Source organism: Mustela erminea, chromosome 1 (assembly GCF_009829155.1).
Source record: "Mustela erminea isolate mMusErm1 chromosome 1, mMusErm1.Pri, whole genome shotgun sequence".
NCBI classification, from domain to species: Eukaryota; Metazoa; Chordata; class Mammalia; order Carnivora; family Mustelidae; genus Mustela; species Mustela erminea.
The window spans coordinates 114,762,085-114,780,564 of NC_045614.1; the positions used below are offsets into that span (position 1 = coordinate 114,762,085).

At 41.1% G+C, this 18,480-nt stretch overlaps 1 protein-coding gene across 3 annotated transcripts in view; it reads left to right on the forward strand.

Annotated features, from left to right (window-relative positions):
* The window catches only part of MCF2L2 (MCF.2 cell line derived transforming sequence-like 2), a 251,185-nt gene that overhangs the window by 121,834 nt on the left and 110,871 nt on the right, over positions 1-18,480 (forward strand). For 2 of the 3 annotated variants that reach the window (XM_032339564.1, XM_032339575.1), the window contains exons 11-13: positions 1,268-1,459; positions 3,819-4,010; positions 10,137-10,314. In XM_032339564.1, the coding sequence (XP_032195455.1) occupies positions 1,268-1,459; positions 3,819-4,010; positions 10,137-10,314 (562 nt within the window). The remainder of the gene's footprint in view (positions 1-1,267; positions 1,460-3,818; positions 4,011-10,136; positions 10,315-18,480) is intronic. The other variant, XM_032339584.1, reaches the window with a different exon arrangement.

An 18,480-nucleotide genomic window follows, 5' to 3' on the forward strand; every position in this document is an offset into this window, starting at 1 on the left:
GTAGATAAGAAGAAAGGCAAAATATATCTGGTCTAGCAGTATAAAGTTTATAATTGAGCAAGCACTTTCAGAGGGCGCATCTAATTAGCCACAGGTGGTCTCTGGAGTAGGGGAGATAACAGAAAAAAGCCGAAGGAACGCCCTGAGCTAGCTGGGCGTTCCCTGCTGCTTGGCTGCTGGGCCCCCAGAGGCCTGTTGCCAGAAGGCTATAGCTAAGCGTGCTTGGTGGCTGGTATGATTTCTCATGGGTTACATTTTAAGCAATATGTTGTTCTAAGGCATGGTTACATCTTCTATTAACATGTAAGCTCCATGAGGGCAGGGATTTTTGCTTCCTTGATTACTACCAGGCCCCTAGCAACTAGGGCTGTGTTTAGCACATGGAGGGTCCTCAGTAGTATGCGATGAATGAATTAAAAATAGATAAACATGGGGGCACCTGGGTGGCTCAGTTGGTTAAGTGTCCAGCGCTTGACTTCAGCTCAGGTCATGATCTCAGGGTTATGAGATTGAAGCCCACATTAGGCTCTGTCCTGGGCATGGAGCCTGCTTAGGATTATCTCTCCCTCTCTTAAAAACAAAACAAAACAGTAAAACATGGCACATGGGATTAGAACAAATTAAGCCATGCAGAGACGGGTAGGAGGTATGGTTGCTGCGAGACTGAAGTCAGAGAAGACTAGGATCCTTGATCCTGTGAGTTGCAGGAAAGGGTTTAGATAAACATATTTCTTAAGTCTCAGGATCCCCCACAGAGTTGTCCAAACCAGATCTTTACTAGCTTCCCAAATTCAGCTGAGTCCTCTCTCCCCTCAGGGCCCCATGTCTGATCCTTTTGCCTTTCCATTTAATTGGCAGGGGAATTCAGAGTCTCCAGTTCTGGTCAGTATAACCTGTCATGCTCTTCTGCCAAAAAGTTATCACAGTTGTAATAGCTGAATTACTGGTATTATTTATTTAGTAATCTAAGTTCTCCATTACATTGAAAATCATAGCTTGTTAATGCTATATCCTCAGTGCCTGGCTAAGAACTCAACAGAAATTTGAATGATTGGCTTGCTTTTCAGAGTGTAGTTGACCCTGGACTAGGCTAGACTTCAGGAGACCTTGAACTGCGACAGAGCTTCCCCAGGTTCCGGAGCCAAGACTCTCAGCCTAAGACCTGACATCTCCTAGGCGTCCTCCAGGTTTGGAGCACACGGTAGGTAAATATTACCCTCACCATGACCTGGCTTCTGATGCTTGGCTGTGGATGCTCACTTCACAGGATACCTTGGAAAAGGCCCAGCTGCTTTCAATAATTGGGGACCAGCTCATCCAAAGCCACCACTATGCAGTGGACTCCATCAGACCCAGATGTGTAGAGCTCAGGCACCTCTGTGATGACTTCATCAATGAAAATAAGAAAAAATATGACATTTTAGAAAAGTCCTTGGAGTTGCATAGACAGCTGGATAAGGTGAGCACAGCAAAGCCATGACCATGATGTTTGCTAAATTTCTGTGCAGGAGTCTTAATCATACTCATCTTCCCTGCCCTACAGAATTACTGAGAGGGTAATTACTTCATGTTAAATAGTGCTCGAGAGGCATTAAAAACTGTGCAAATTCTAGGTCATAGAAGTATTAGAAGTCCAAGGTGCCCCCACCATCCCACCATATCCCATTAGAATGAACAAATGTTCATTCTCCTCTATGTGGACCTAGACTTAGAGTTTTGGCTTGGCCCCATGATTCCCTTTAGGCAGAGAACCAAGCACACTATATTTACAAAGTGCTTCTCCTTATATATAGGCATCAAATCAATCCATTTGGAAAAGCTTAAGTAATAATGACCATTATACACTCCTGCCATTTATTGAGCACCTACTGTGTTCCTGCCAGAAACATAATTATGTCATCTATTCAATCCTCTAGACAACCTGTGAGAAGAGTATGAATGGCATTATTTGGTAGAGGCAGAAACTGATAACTTGGTTAAATCAGTGGTTCATGGTATTTAATACATGAGAACCAGTTTGCTAGAATTGCAGATTCTCTAATGTGCCATTCTGGAGACTCAGATTCAGTAGTCTAGGATGATGCCCAGGAATTGGTATTTTCATCAAATTTCCAGGTGTTTCTGGTGCAGGTGGTACAGGGGTGGCACGAGAGACTGTGGGATACGTTATTGCCCATGACCATACCTGGGGTAAAAATAGGGGATGCAGATTTGAAGTCAGGACTGCTGTATTCCAAACCCTAGACTCTCTAGACTAGACAGCAGCACTCTATGCAGAGGGCTCACAGAGAAGGGGCATAGCCCCTGGTGCCCTTCAGTGGTGATCTCTGGGGCAGTTGCCTGGTCAGCAGGGGCAGTGGCTTCTGGAGCCTTCCCTGTCAGCTGTTTGTAGGCAGCATGTAACTCATGGCCATGAGTCAGCATGCTCCGTTCCCATAGCTGTTTCTCTGTGATGGCTGGGGGCACACACCCAGGCTATTTATGTCATCCTGATGGCAAAGGGGTTGTAATGTCAATGAAATACAACTGTTCCAGAAGCAAGTGCCTCAGAAGGGCTTGATCCACAACCTGCTCTGTGTGCTGAACTCCGCAGGATCAGCTGCTGTTTTCCTCACTCCATTTCCGCTCCAGAGATAATAACCTAGTGCTGATATATAGGTTTGGGTGTGTGTGTGTGTATGTGTCTGGGAGAGGAGGTATCCACTGTGACTGCAGAACACAACTTAATGTTTTGTACAGATCTAGGCATGTTATTTCAAGAGAAATATATAAAGGCATACATATGTCATGCATATAGAGCAAATATCTAAAGTCATAGAGTGTATATATCAAAACATGATTTACATTATTCTGAAAATCCAAAAATGGACGAAGGAGGACGGAAGTTACTAGGAATACCTACATGTGCCCTTTCCTGCCTCATCACCAGATAGGGATAATCATTAATTTTTAAATACCTTTACTATCCTTTGTTATTCTAAAAGTACTCCACATTCAGTGTAAGTAATTTAAAGGAGAAAATAAAGACAGATAGAAGTTGCCTGTAATTTTCCCACTTAAAGCTAACTACTTTGGAGTGCTCCCTTTTGCTCTTTCCTCCCTGTATAGTTATTTTTGTTTAGCTCTTCAGGTCACATGATAAATGGAAATGCAGACCTACTTGCGCTGGCAGCTTCTTTCCACATAAATATTCAGGCAGCACAAGGACCCCTGTTTTTCTGTTTAAGTCTTTTAAAAATTGAATTTTTAGAATTTGTCACCTATCTGATTTCATCCCAGCAATCTGGAAAGTATTGCTCTCCTGAGTTACAAAGCTTTGCATGCTTTGATGCTTCCCTGGGACAGAAAAACGCCAGTAAATGCAAATGTGAGCAGCGGAAAGTAGTGTTTTTGTTAAGAGGGACATTTCCTCCCCTGGGAAGACATGTAGGGGCCAGGTCTAATGCCTCAGTGGTCATGCCCTTATAACCAGTTAGGATGCAAGATGAGTAGCCTAGAAGGCAAATCCGAAGAGTCATTGGTTGCATTCCTAATGGTTAGACCAAATTTAGGAATAACTAACTCTTTTCTTTTGGTGATGTAGCAATTACTGTCCGTAGAAAAGAGGAGAACGTTTATACAAGTCTTTTTACTGACTGGATGACTCTCCCAAGAAATGGACAGATGTAAAATTAGTTTGGGTTTGTCCACCTTACAGCTGTGTTAACAGTGGTTAGACCTATGAACTTTATATTGTCCCACAACAATTTCCCATTGTCTCAGGATCCTTCTGTACCACGGCAGGCTGAATGCATGGGGCGCTGTGTTTCTTTTGAAAGGTCAGCCAGTGGTGTGAAGCAGGAATCTACCTTTTGGCTTCCCAAGCTGTAGACAAGTGCCAATCACGAGAGGGGGTTGACGTTGCCTTGAATGACATTGAAGCATTTCTGAGTACAGCGACGGAGTACCAGTTGCCCAGCCACATGGAATTTTACAACCAGTTTGAGTTGATACTCACCATTGACGTCAAGGTAATGTGTCTGGGTTATTTTAATCTTGTGGTTAGAAAGGAAGCACTGGGGGGCCTTTTGCCTGTTGCTTAAGAAAGTCTGGTTCATCGTCATTAGCCATCAGGGAAATTCAAATCAAAACCACATCGAGATACCATCTTACACCAGTTAGAATGGCCAAAATCAACAAGACAAGAAAGAAATCTCCAAATAAAAACAATTTTGGAGAGGATGTGGAGAAAGGCAAGCTGTCTTACACTGTTGGTGGAAATGTTAGTTTGTGTATCCACTTTGGAAAACAGTGTGGAGATTCCTCAAAAAATTAAAAATAGAGCTACCTTGTGACCTGGCAATTGCACTCCTGGGTATTTACCCCAAAGATACAGATGTAGTGATCCGAAGGGGCATATGTACCCCAATGTTCATAGCAGCAATGTCCACAATAGCTAAACTGTGGAAAGAGTCGAGATGCCCTTTAACAGAGGAATGGATAAAGAAGATGTGGCCCATATATACAATGGAATATTATGCCTCCATCAGAAAGGATAAATGCCCAACTTTTGCATCAGCACGGATGGGATTGGAGGAGAGTATGGTGAGTGAAATAAGTCAAGTAGAGAAAATCACTTATCATATGATTTCATTTACTTGTGGAACATAAGGAATAATATGGAAGACATTAGGAGAAGGAAAGGGAAAGTAAAGGGCGGGGGGGATGTCGGAGGGGGAGATAAATCATGAGAGACTGTGGACTCCGAGAAACAAACTAAGGGTTTTAGAAGGGAGAGGGTGGGGGGGATGGGTGAGCCCAGTGATGGGTATTAAGGAGGGCATGTACTGCATGGAGCACTGAGTGTAATATGTAAACGATGAATCTTGGAACACTACATCAAAAACTAATGACGTATTGTATGGTGACTAACATAATATAATAAAATTAAAGAAAGAAAAAAAGTCCAGGTAGGACATACTGAGCAGGCTTACCAGTTCCTGAATCTCAGGTAGCATCCTAGCCTCTGTGCTTCCTGGAAATCTGACCCTTCATGGTCTGAACCAAATATCCCCTTCAGTCATTCATTTCTCTCCAGATACTCATGATCATCTCTGATGTTTCATGCACTGTGCTGAGGACATAGCAATGAGAAGAAATAGACATGGTTCCGTCCCTGATGCAACTTAGTGGGAGAGACTGACATTAATAAAATGTCAAAACACAGGGCACCTGGGTGGCTCAGTGGGTTAAGCCGCTGCCTTCGGCTCAGGTCATGATCTCAGGGTCCTGCAATCGAGCCCCACATCGGGCTCTCTGCTCAGCAGGGAGCCTGCTTCCCACCCCCCATCCCCTCTCTGCCTACCTGTGATCTCTGTCTGTCAAATAAATAAATAAAATCTTAAAAAAAAAAAAAAAAAAGGAAAAGAAAAGAAGCAGAAACATGGAGGAAGGAGAGGATTATAAGAGAAATATTTTTTTAAATCCTATGTCAAAAGTGGTTCAAAAATCCCCCAAGCCCATCTTTTCTTCTTTCAGTTTGGAATAAAATTTTAGGTTATAAGACTTAAAGATCCTGTTGTGTCAGAGAAAGTTGTGTCCACTGAGAAGTAATGACTTTGTTGTCAAAACTGGTACTCTATACATATAGAAATATTCCTAAATATATGTATGTGTAAATATGGTACAGACACATGTATCTTTTTACTTTGACAATTGAGATAGCCTACAATCAATGAGACCCCTAGTGTCAATGAGCCCACCTAGGCCTGAGATCTTTGTTTCTAATACCATTCTTCAGTAGAAGACTCCTGAGCTCCTTGGAGAAATGGCTGATTCTAGGGCTGGGACGGGGAATATACAAGATGATCCTAGAGCATCTTGTAGTGCCAGAAGGAACTACTAAAAGCAAAACAACAAACCACAGTGATGGGACATAGGCAGGAACTGAAAAGAACTCCCCACGGCCAATGTTAGAACAATTTGAGCAATAAAATTAATAAAGTAGTATTGGATTCCAACCCAAAGTATAAAATACATATCCATGAACCCATTCTGACATAAATAAATGGTGAAATAAGTAAATAAATGGGGCAGAAGAAACTAATCTCCCATGCAGAAGAATTCTAAATTATTTTTGTAGATACTTTGCCCTCAAGGCAGTAGAGTATAATTTCCCAACCCTCAAATGTGGGCTATGTGTAGTGACTTCCTTTCGAAGAATACAGTATAGGGAGGGAGAAACAAAAACTGACTTTATGGTAAAGTTACTTTATATACATGACCTCAACTAGGTGACCAAGGTCAACATCAAAACAGTGTTATGCAGATTTGAGGTACCCTTGATGTAATATGATGAACATGCCACTTTACTTCCATGATCTTACCCCCAAAACCCATAACTCCAGTCTAATCATGAGAAAACATCAGATAAATTCCAACTGAGGGACATGCTACAAAATATCTGACCAATACTCCTCAAGGTCATCAAAAACCAGTAAAAGCTGAGAAACTGCCACAGCCAAGAGGAATCTAAGAAGTCATGACAACTACATGTAATATAGTATCCTGGATGGGACCCTGGGGGAAAAGGTACATTAGGTAAAATTGAAGAACTCTAACTAAAGTGTGGACTTTATTGAATAATAATAATTATTTATTTTAATAATAGAAGTAACATCGATACTATTTTATTAATTGTAAGAAATATACCATACTAATGTAAACTGTTAAGATAGTGGAAACTGGATGGTCTATATGGGAACTCTGTACTATTTTGTATTTTTTTTCTGTAATTCTAAAACTGTTTGAAAAGATAAAATTTATTTATAAAACAGTGGTAGTCTACGTGTAAACAATTGAATCTGTTACAATTAAGGCATAGTGATTACGAAAACTGCATCTACAATTAAACGATTATGCTTGTAGCAGCCCCACCCCACCCCCCATCTGTCTGAGGCTCTTGAGGTGCTTTTCTACAATACATTGCTACTCCACCACCCTCTTAGTGCTGTTTTGATTTTACTCTGGTGTTCACTTTCACCACGCAGTCTAAAAACCAAAACAATCGCAGTTAACAAATAGCAAAATTCAATTCTTTAAACATTCACTTCATTCACCTATAATGAAGGTGGTGGCAGTTTAGTGGAAGACAAGCACATCCCCAGTTAAGTGCCCGTTGGTCCAAGAACATAGGGAGTGAAAGGGACAGTGGAGCACGTAGGGGACACAAAGGTCAGCTCAGCCTAGGGAAGTCAGGGTGTTCCTAGAAGATGCCTAAATTTGGTCTTGAAGATTGGGTAGGAGTTTTCAAGGGACACAAAGCAGAGGGAGGGAACCTCAGCAGATGGAACAGGAGCTGCAAAAACAGAGAGACTGGAAACAAGAACGTTCCTGTAACTGCCACGGCTGGAGGCTGGAGTGAGGGGCGGGGACTCATGGAGGTTAGACTGGAGGGAAATCAGTGTAGTTAATTAGGGGTCCAGTGTTTCATGAGGAGTCAGGGTTTTATCCTAGCAGGTCATTTAAACAAGGAACTTATATGATTGGATTTATTTCCGGGAAAGAGAATTCTGATTATGGTATGGAGAATGGATTTGCAAGTAGAAAGAGGAAAGAGGAAAGGAGGGGATGCAGTTGTTAATCTTGTCCCAATCCTTTCCCTCATCTGAGGGAGACCACCTCGCCATTTCCAGGGTTCACTCTGGGACCTTAAGGGAGAGATACAAAAGGGCAAAGGTGATTCAAATCCTGTTAAATCCAAATGGTGGGCCAGGGGGCTCCAGCATGTGGCACTGATCTCACATCAGGGCTGTACACCATATACCACTAATTCGACAGTCATTCTTTCAGTCAGATTTCTTGGTATTTGTGTAGCAGTTAACACCCGTGACTCAGTGTTCTAGGTTATCACTGGGCTAGCCACCAAGTCTTATCACCATCACCCCAGAAACACAAACTGACATTGCTTAATCCTAACATAGGAGATTTGGTTTCTTTTTGGGATCTGGACTTATTGCTGTATTGTCAGAACCTCTAGTCCACTATACAGCTGAGCTTCCTGAGGCTAGAGGCACATTCCTTAAAGAGATCTTTTCTTTTTTTTTCTTAAAAAAATTTTTTTTTTTGCCACCTTAGCATTTTTTAAATTAACATATAATGTATTATTTGCCCCAGGGGTACAGGTCTGTGAATCATCAGGCTTACACTTTTCACAGCATTCACCATAGCACATACCGTCCCCAATGCCAAAAACCCAGCCACCCTATCCTTAGCCCCCCACCCCCCAGCAGCCCTCAGTTTGTTTTGTGAGACTAAGAGTCTCTTATGGTTTGTCTCCCTCATGATCCCATCTTGCTTCATTTTTTCCCTCTTTACCCCCACCACCCCCTGCCCTGTCTCTCAAATTCCTCCTATCAGACCTTTTAAATATAAGCCCCACCTTAATCTAGATTAGGGGTCTGCAAACTACAGCCTGTGCGTGAAAACTGCTTGCCACCTACTTTTACAAAGTTTTATCAGAATACAACCACACTCATTCATCTATGTAGTGTATGTTGTCTGTGACTGCTTTAATACTACAAAGGGGTCAGTAGTTGTAACAGAGACCAGATGGTCTGCAAATTCTGAAATATTTACTCTTTGGTCCATTTCAAAAAAATTTTGCTAACCCCTAATCCAGACCAACACTGTTCAGTAGAAATATAACGCCAGCTGTATATGTGACTTAAGGTTTCTTAAGGTCTGGTCTGGAAAAATTGAAAAAAGTGAAAAAAAAAAAACCCACGTGAAATCAGTTTTAATGATGTTTTATTTAACCAATCCAAAATACTGTTTCAATATATAATCAATATCAGAAGTTACTAATGAGATATTTTACATTCTTTTTTATTCTAAGTCCTCAAAATCCAGTGTGTGTTTTACACTGATGGCACAGCTCCGTTCAGATTAGCTGCATTTTGGGGGCTCAGTAGCATCATGTGGCTAGTGGTTGCTGTGTCAGACCATCCATGTCTGTACTCAGACTCTACAAGGACTGAGACCAGTATGAGATGTTGGAGGAGGGATCAGCCTTGATGGGACCCTCAGGCTGAAGGGAAATGGTGGTTCCGTAGCTGACTCGGTAGCCCTCCCTCAGGGCTCTGGGCTCTTGGCTCTTTCCAGAAGATGGCCAGCATAAAAAAAAAGACACATTTACTTTACTAGCTGTGAAATGTGGCAACCTCCCTGAGTGTGTGCTAAACCTGTACTTTTGGAATGAGGCATCCTCAGAGCACCCTGCGTGGATTGTGGTGGTTGAGCTCTTCTAATTTAGGGTTCTTTCCTTGGTGGCTAAAATCATCCAGGAGGCAGATGTTAGATGTGAGATGTCTGACATCCATCCAAGTTGGCATGACAAAGAAAAGACTACTCACTGCCTTTGACCCGCCAGAGGTAGATGGATGTCATGTTGGAAGCAAGGCCAGAAAAAATGTATTCAGGTGAATTTAGGCCTTGGTGAAGCTCGAAGACTTCCGGGCCTTGTTTCTTATTCTCTTTAACTTTTGCTTTAGAACATACAGTCAGTTACGGGAATGTCAGTGAGTTTCATCTTTCCCTTGGTATTTTTCCAGTTTACTTCTTTATTACTCAGGTATAGAGAAGGGGTCCCACAGAATAAAATTTAAATGTTTCTCTTTTGAGTATTTGGGGTTCCCTTGATCCTGCCTCAGTATGTAGCCAGCTGTTTCCCCCCAGAACACGTAAACTCTTTTCTGCGTCAGGGTACACACCTTTTCCTTTGAAACCCTCCTGTTCTATAAAGTGGCCCAATATCCTTTATTCATGGTCTGTGGCATCCTCGTCTACTAATGGACATGGCTTTGTGAACATTTATCTGCTCCATATATATTTACTGAGCACTACTCTGTGCTAGACAGTGTCCTAGGCATGGAGGTACAGTAGTGAAAAGGATATGATCATTGTCCATCAGATGAGAGATGCAGACTTGCAGAATCACAATTCTGGTGCAGGTTGAGCTGTGCCATGACTTGTGTGTGGATGGAAGGGTCACCTGAAGGAAGTGAGTTTGGGGGAGGGGGAAGAAGGGAGAAAGGGAAATCTTCATGCCATCAGGCTGAGTACAAGGACCTGGTCATGATTTGCTTTTGTTCCTGCAGGCCAGAGCCCAGGAAGTCCTGCAGAAGCTGAGCGACGTACAGGAAATATTTCACAAGAGGCAAATGAGTCTGATGAAACTGGCAGCCAGACAGACTCGCCCAGTGCAACCCGTGGCCCCCCACCCTGAGTCGTCCCCAAAATGGGTGTCGTCAAAAACCAGCCAGCCCTGCATCTTGGGTAGGTTATTTGGGGAGAGGAAGCTTTGTGCCCTTATGTTTCATCAATACTCATGAGGGTTGAAATTGCGCTTGTTTGTTTTGTTTTTGTTGTTGTTGTTGTTGTTTTTAAAAGATTTTATTTATTTATTTGACAGACAGAAATCACAAGTAGGCAGAGAGGAGGCAGAGAGAGAGAGGAGAAAGGAGGTTCCCTGCTGAGCAGAGAGCCTGATGCAGGGTTCGATCCCAGGACCCTGGGATCATGACCTGAGCTGAAGGCAGAGGCTTTGACCCACTGAGCTACCCAGGCGCCCCAAAATTGTGCTTATTTAAGATGCATAATGGTTGTTGTTTTGACAAATATTATTTAAAATAAACTACAGTGTGGAATCGTACAGGCATTGAAGACTTTAGAGAGAGAAAACGGAGTGCCTGTGTACAAGGAGAAATCAGTTTTAATGATGTTTTATTTAACCAATCCAAAATACTGTTTCAATATATAATCAATATCAGAAGTTACTAATGAGATATTTTACATTCTTTTTTATTCTAAGTCCTCAAAATCCAGTGTGTGTTTTACACTGATGGCACAGCTCCGTTCAGATTAGCTGCATTTTGATCACAGTCTAGAAGAGGAATAATACAAACATGCAAATAACATCAGCATGAGATAGACTCCATTAAAGACCTTTAAAATGCTCACAAGATTCTATTATCAGTCCAGTGGTAAAGTTGGTTCTTTGTAAAGATAAAAACAATAGATAAGTCCTTACTCCAGTCCTGCTTGGTCTTGATTATGAGAGCTTAATAGTAAGTGTTGAGAAAGGTAGTGTAAGTCTTCCAGCTTTGTTCTTTTTCAAGATTACTTTGGCTTTTTAGGTCCTTTTCATTTCCATATAAATTTCAGAATCGTGTTCCAGTTTCTGCTGGGATTCCGCTTGAGGTTGCACTGATTTATAGATCCATTTGGGGAGAACTGTTATCATACCAGGATTGAGTCTTACAATTCATAAATGTTATAACTCTCCATTTATTTAGGCATTGTATAATTTCACTTGGCAGTATAGACGTTTTTTGGTTTTGGTCTTGGTTTGCTCTTTTTTTTAAGTTTTTATTTAAGTTCCGGTTAGTCAACATACGGTGTAATATCAGTTTCAGGTGTGCAATATAGTGATTCAGCACTTCCATATGTCATCCCGTGCTCATCACAAGTGCACACCTTAAGCCTTGTCACCAGTTTAACCTGTGCCCTGCCTACCTCCCCTCTGGTATCCGTCAATTTGTTCTCTATAGTTGAGTCTGTTTTTTGGTTTGCCTCTCTCTTTCTCTTTTTTTTCCCCTTTCTTCATTTGTTTTGTTTCCTAAATTTCACATACAAATGAAGTCATATGGTATTTGGCAGTATAATAGGTTTGAGTGTTAAGGTCTTAAGCATTTCATGTTTGTTTGTTTGTTTGTTTGTTTAACTGTATAGTAAATGGAATTTACCATATTTAACTATCAAAAGGGATATATATCTGTATAAAATACAATCAGGCCATCTGTCAATAGGGACATTTTACTTCTTCTGTTTCAATCTTTATGCTTTTTCCTCCCTCACCTTATTATAATGGCTGAGACATCTGATAAAATGTTGAATAAAAGTGAGAGCAGACATTTGTGCCTTTTCCCCATGTAAAGACAAAGAGTTCCTTTTTTTACCTTAAAGTATGATGTTAACAGCAAGTTTTTCACAGAGGCCTTTTATCAGATTGAGGAAGTTCCTTTCTCTTCCTAGTTTGATCAGAGTTGATCAGAGTTTTCATCATGAATCACTGTTGACTTTTTCAGATGCTTTTTTTGGTGCATCTATTGAAATGATTATATAGTTTTTCTCTTTTATTTGTTAAAATGGTGGATTACAATGATTTATCTTCAAATGTTAAAACAATTGTACATTCCTAGGATAAACTACTCTTGGATACCTATATATGTTATTTGTTACTCTGTTATTTGAAACTCTGTTATTAAGAATATACATGTTCACAATTGTTATGTCTTCCAGATATTCTGGCCCTCTTCCATTTAGGAAACCTCTCTCCTTCCCTCCTGATCTTTAGTAATACTCCTTGTCCTGATATCTATTTTGTCTGATATTAACACAGCATGCCAGCTTTCTTATGTTTAGTGTTTGGATAATACATTTTTTCCATTTTTGTATTTCTTTGTTTTCAAAGTGTATCTCTTGTAAGCAGCATATAATTGGGTCTTGACTTTTTTTTTTTTTTTAAGATTTTATTTGAGAGAGAGAGCACACACAAGAGTGCACAGGTGGAGATGGGGAGAGGGAGAAGCAGGCTCCCCACTGAGAAGCGAACCTCTTGCAGGGCTCAGGGCCCAATCCTAGGACCCTGAGATCATGACCAAAGTAGAAAGCAGATGCTTAACTGAGCCACCCAAGCACCCCAATTGGATCTTGACTTTTTAACATATTGTTTCTGATTGGAGTATTTAGTCCATTTACATACAATACAATTATTGATATAGTTGGATTTAAAGTAATAATTTCATTATTTGTTTATTTTCTCATTTTTTCCCTCTGTTCCTCCTTTCTTGCCTTCTTTTGGGTTAGCATTTTTTTTTTTTTAGTGTTCTCTTTTAATTCTTTTATTGGCTTTTTACCATACCTGTTTGCATTGTTTTTCTCAGATATATGCTTATGTATAGTTTTATATTTTATATTTCATCTTTTACATCTCCTCTCATTTTAATCATTTCCAGTGTTCTTTTTATTCCTTATAATAGATCTGAATTACCACTGTGTCATTCTTCTCAGGCTGAAAAATGTCCTATCCATTTCTTGTGCAAATCTGATGACAATGAATTCTTTTGGCTTTTATTTATCTGTAAATTATGGGGTCTTGGTAATTCTCCATTTTGTTTGGTTTACAGTCCCCTATCTCCCATCACATATTGCAATTTTTAGAAGCAAGCCTTGATAACAGTATAGTGCATTTTTTCTTGAATTTTTGTGTGCACACACACACACTCAATGCACATACCTATGCACACTCAATGCACTTATGCACACATCCTACTGACAAATACAAATAGATTTTCACACACATAGAGACATCTTTTTGGATGGCTAGAAATAGGACTTGGTTGTCCTTAATTTTCATTTGGACTCCTTCCCAAAACTAAATTATGTTCACTTCTATGATGTTTCCACTGTCATTGTTTCAAGGAATATATGTTTGTTACAAGTAAATAAAGCAGGAATGATAGCTTGGTTCTCATTTTTTTTTTACAAGATCTTATAATGGACAATGACCCTTCTAGCATAAACAGATCTTTGTCACGTCTGAACGAGTATCATTGACTTTGGCCAGACTTCTTGCTCATTTTGCAGAACAATTCTGCACTTTTGTTTTGGATACTAACCACTGAGTATGGTGGATTCAGGCAAGTCACTAACAGGATTTTCAAACACATTTATCCAGTTCCTTAGTAACGGAGTCTGTTCCAAGAGAAACCATTATATTTCACAGTGGAACGAACGTGAGGGAGCTGGAATCTTGGCTCTGACTCTTGTTAGCTGGGGGCCTTGGGTACAAAATTTAACCTCTCTAAAGTTTATAAGGAATGCAAAAAAATTCTTTTGTGGCTATAATAATAGCTAAAATATACTATTTACCATGATCTAAACACTTTGCACACGTTAACTCATTAAGCCATTATAACAAGCCTGTGCTGTAGGCTTTCTCATTATTCCACACTTCACAGATGAAGAAGCTAAGGCACAGAGATTACTCTGAGAATATGTGTCTTTTACATGGAGGAGCAAGACTTGAATGCTGGCTGTGTTGCTGCTCGCCCCAGCCTTGAACTTCATTATTGCACTTACAGTGGGCAGGGTGGTGCTTGTCAGTCCTGAGTGTTGCCAGCTATAACGTACGCACTCCTAGCATCTAGCTGTTATGCCTGGCAATGCTCAGTTTACAGGGATGCCCAAAGGAATGTTGATTGTTATGAAGTAGCTTCAGTGATCATATAACCAGGGGCAGCAAACAGGACACTTCACTACAGATTTCAATAATATCTACGAAAAAGTCCATAGAAAGCCCAAGCAGATTCCAGTTGACTCAGAGAGCCCAAGAGTTGGGAGGAATTTCTGGAGGCCACTGTTCACCACAGATAAGTATTAGGGTGCTATGTTGGGGGCATTAGGTGGATGGCATTTTGGCCATGGGACCTAGAAATGCTCAAATTCTTAGGTCGTTCACAGGTATGCTATAAATTTTCCAAGGGAGCTCTATTCACAAGGGTGTTGACAATGACAAGAACTCAAAGTACCACTTACTTTTTAGCCTTGCAGCCATCATCCCCAGTGCAGCCCTCTGGTAATGCTAGGTTAGAAAGTCTCAAGGCCTAACCAGGGCTTCTCCTCCCCAAGTCCCATTCTTACTGCCAAATGGCCTTTGAGGCCTGAAGAAAAGATATCTCCCAGGTGTCCCAAGAGCTCTGTGGAAAGGAGGGGAAAATGACAGAGTGACCAGAGAGAAGAGAGCAAGAGCAAGAGAGCCCAGTTCCATCCTGACTCAGCTAACTCGTTCTTCGCATAGTTGTCTCATCCACTAATAAATGTGGTTCCATCAGTTTTGGAATCCAACTGTTAAATTAGCAACAGTTTCTGGCTGGGGCAGGCATAGACATCCTCTTATATAATCATAGTATGATTATGTGAGTATGGGTTGGGGTGATTGCGTACGTGTGTGTGTGTGTGTGTGTGTGTGTGTGTGTGTACAGACAGGGAGAGAGAACACTTTATTAAAGAAGATTGTAAGGAAATGGTTATGTGTAAGTGGTAAGATTTTAGTATTTTTTAAAATTGTCTATGGTAAGCACAAATTAGCTACTTGTATAATAAAAAGGATATATTCAATAAATGTGGTCTCTAGAATTGATCTGGTCTTCTAATCCAAGAGCAACATCAACTGCATTTCATACAATACAAAGATAAATGCTAAAGCAGCGGCGCATAAAAGAATCCATGAAGTCGGGGGGGAGGAGTCAAGATGGTGGAGAAGTAGCAGGCTGAGACTGCTTCAGCTAGCCGGAGATCAGCTAGATAGCTTATCTAAAGATTGCAAACACCTGAAAATCCATCGGCAGATCGAAGAGAAGAAGAACAGCAATTCTGGAAACAGAAAAACAACCACTTTCTGAAAGGTAGGACCGGCGGAGAAGTGAATCCAAAGCGACGGGAAGATAGACCCCGGGGGGAGGGGCCGGCTCCCGGCAAGCGGCGGAGCAACCGCGCACAAAATCAGGACTTTTAAAAGTCTGTTCCGCTGAGGGACATCGCTCCAGAGGCTAAACCGGGGCGAAGCCCACGCGGGTTAAGCGTGGCCTCAGGTCCCGCAGGGTCACAGAAGGATCGGGGGTGTCTGAGTGTCACAGACCTTGCGGGTATTGGAACGGGAAAGCCGGCTACAGAGACAGAGCCGACAGTAAGCTCACAGCTCGGTGTTACCTTGAACTGGTCGCAGGCTCGGTGAGCTCGGAGCGCGGCCGGAGGTCAGGCAGACGGGAGTTACTGGGCGCTGTTCTCTGAGGGCGCACTGAGGAGTGCGGCCCTGGGCTCTCGGCTCCTCCGGGCCGGAGACCAGGAGGCCGCCATTTGTATTCCCGTCCTCCGGAACTCTACGGAAAGCGCTCAGGGAACAAAAGCTCCTGAAAGCAAACCCGAGCGGATTACTCACCCCGGCCCCGGGTAAGGGCGGTGTAATTCCGCCTGGGGCAAAGACACTTGAGAATCACTACAACAGGCCCCTCCCCCAGAAGATCAACAAGAAATCCAGCCGAGACCAAGTTCACCTACCAAGGAGTGCGGTTTCAATACCAAGGAGAGCAGCAGAATTCCAGAAAAGGAGAAAGCCAAGCACGGAACTCATGGCTTTTTCCCTGTGATTTTTTTTTTAGTCTTGCAGTTAATTTAATTTTTTTTTCTTTTTCATTTTTTTTTTTTCTCGCCTTCGGGTAAAATTTTTTTTTTTTAAACTGTTACCTTTTTCTTTTTTAACGATTTTTTACTAGTTTATCTAATATATATATTTTTTCTTTTTTACATTTTTCTTAGGTGTTTTCTTTTTTTTTATTCTTTTCTTTTCTTTTTTTTTTTTTTCTTTCTTCCTTTTTGAACCTCTTTTTATCCCCTTTCTCCCCCCTCACGATTTTGGATCTCTTCTAATTTGGTTAAAGCATTTTTTCCTGGGGTTGTTGCCACCCTTTTAGTATTTTACTTGCCCCTTCATATACTCTTATCTGGACAAAATGACAAGACGGAAAAATTCAACACAAAAAAAAGAACAAGAGGCAGTACCGAAGGCTAGGGACCTAATCAATACAGACATTGGTAATATGTCAGATCTAGAGTTCAGAATGACAATTCTCAAGGTTCTAGCCGGGCTCGAAAAAGGCATGGAAGACATTAGAGAAACCCTCTCGAGAGATGTAAAAGCCCTTTCTGGAGAAATAAAAGAACTAAAATCTAACCAAGTTGAAATCAAAAAAGCTATTAATGAGGTGCAATCAAAAATGGAGGCTCTCACTGCTAGGATAAATGAGGCAGAAGAAAGAATTAGTGATATAGAAGACCAAATGACAGAGAATAAAGAAGCTGAGCAAAAGAGGGACAAACAGCTACTGGACCACGAGGGGAGAATTCGAGAGATAAGTGACACCATAAGACGAAACAACATTAGAATAATTGGGATTCCAGAAGAAGAAGAAAGAGAGAGGGGAGCAGAAGGTATACTGGAGAGAATTATTGGGGAGAATTTCCCCAATATGGCAAAGGGAACGAGCATCAAAATTCAGGAGGTTCAGAGAATGCCCCTCAAAATCAATAAGAATAGACCCACACCCCGTCACCTAATAGTAAAATTTACAAGTCTTAGTGACAAAGAGAAAATCCTGAAAGCAGCCCGGGAAAAGAAGTCTGTAACATACAATGGTAAAAATATTAGATTGGCAGCTGACTTATCCACAGAGACCTGGCAGGCCAGAAAGAGCTGGCATGATATTTTCAGAGCACTAAACGAGAAAAACATGCAGCCAAGAATACTATATCCAGCTAGGCTATCATTGAAAATAGAAGGAGAGATTAAAAGCTTCCAGGACAAACAAAAACTGAAAGAATTTGCAAATACCAAACCAGCTCTACAGGAAATATTGAAAGGGGTCCTCTAAGCAAAGAGAGAGCCTACAAGTGGTAGATCAGAAAGGAACAGAGACCATATACAGTAACAGTCACCTTACAGGCAATACAATGGCACTAAATTCATATCTCTCAATAGTTACCCTGAATGTTAATGGGCTAAATGCCCCTGTCAAAAGACACAGGGTATCAGAATGGATAAAAAAACAAAACCCATCTATATGTTGCCTCCAAGAAACTCATTTTAAGCCCGAAGACACCTCCAGATTTAAAGTGAGGGGGTGGAAAAGAATTTACCATGCTAATGAACATCAGAAGAAAGCAGGAGTGGCAATCCTTATATCAGATCAATTAGATTTTAAGCCAAAGACTATAATAAGAGATGAGGAAGGACACTATATCATACTCAAAGGGTCTGTCCAACAAGAAGATCTAACAATTTTAAATATCTATGCCCCCAACGTGGGAGCAGCCAACTATATAAACCAATTAATAACAAAATCAAAGAAACACATCAACAATAATACAATAATAGTAGGGGACTTTAACACTCCCCTCACTGAAATGGACAGATCATCCAAGCAAAAGATCAGCAGGGAAATAAAGGCCTTAAACGACACACTGGACCAGATGGACATCACAGATATATTCAGAACATTTCATCCCAAAGCAACAGAATACACATTCTTCTCTAGTGCACATGGAACATTCTCCAGAATAGATCACATCCTCGGTCCTAAATCAGGACTCAACCGGTATCAAAAGATTGGGATCATTCCCTGCATATTTTCAGACCACAATGCTCTAAAGCTAGAACTCAACCACAAAAGGAAGTTTGGAAAGAACCCAAATACATGGAGACTAAACAGCATCCTTCTAAAGAATGAATGGGTCAACCGGGAAATTAAAGAAGAATTGAAAAAAATCATGGAAACAAATGATAATGAAAATACAACGGTTCAAAATCTATGGGACACAACAAAG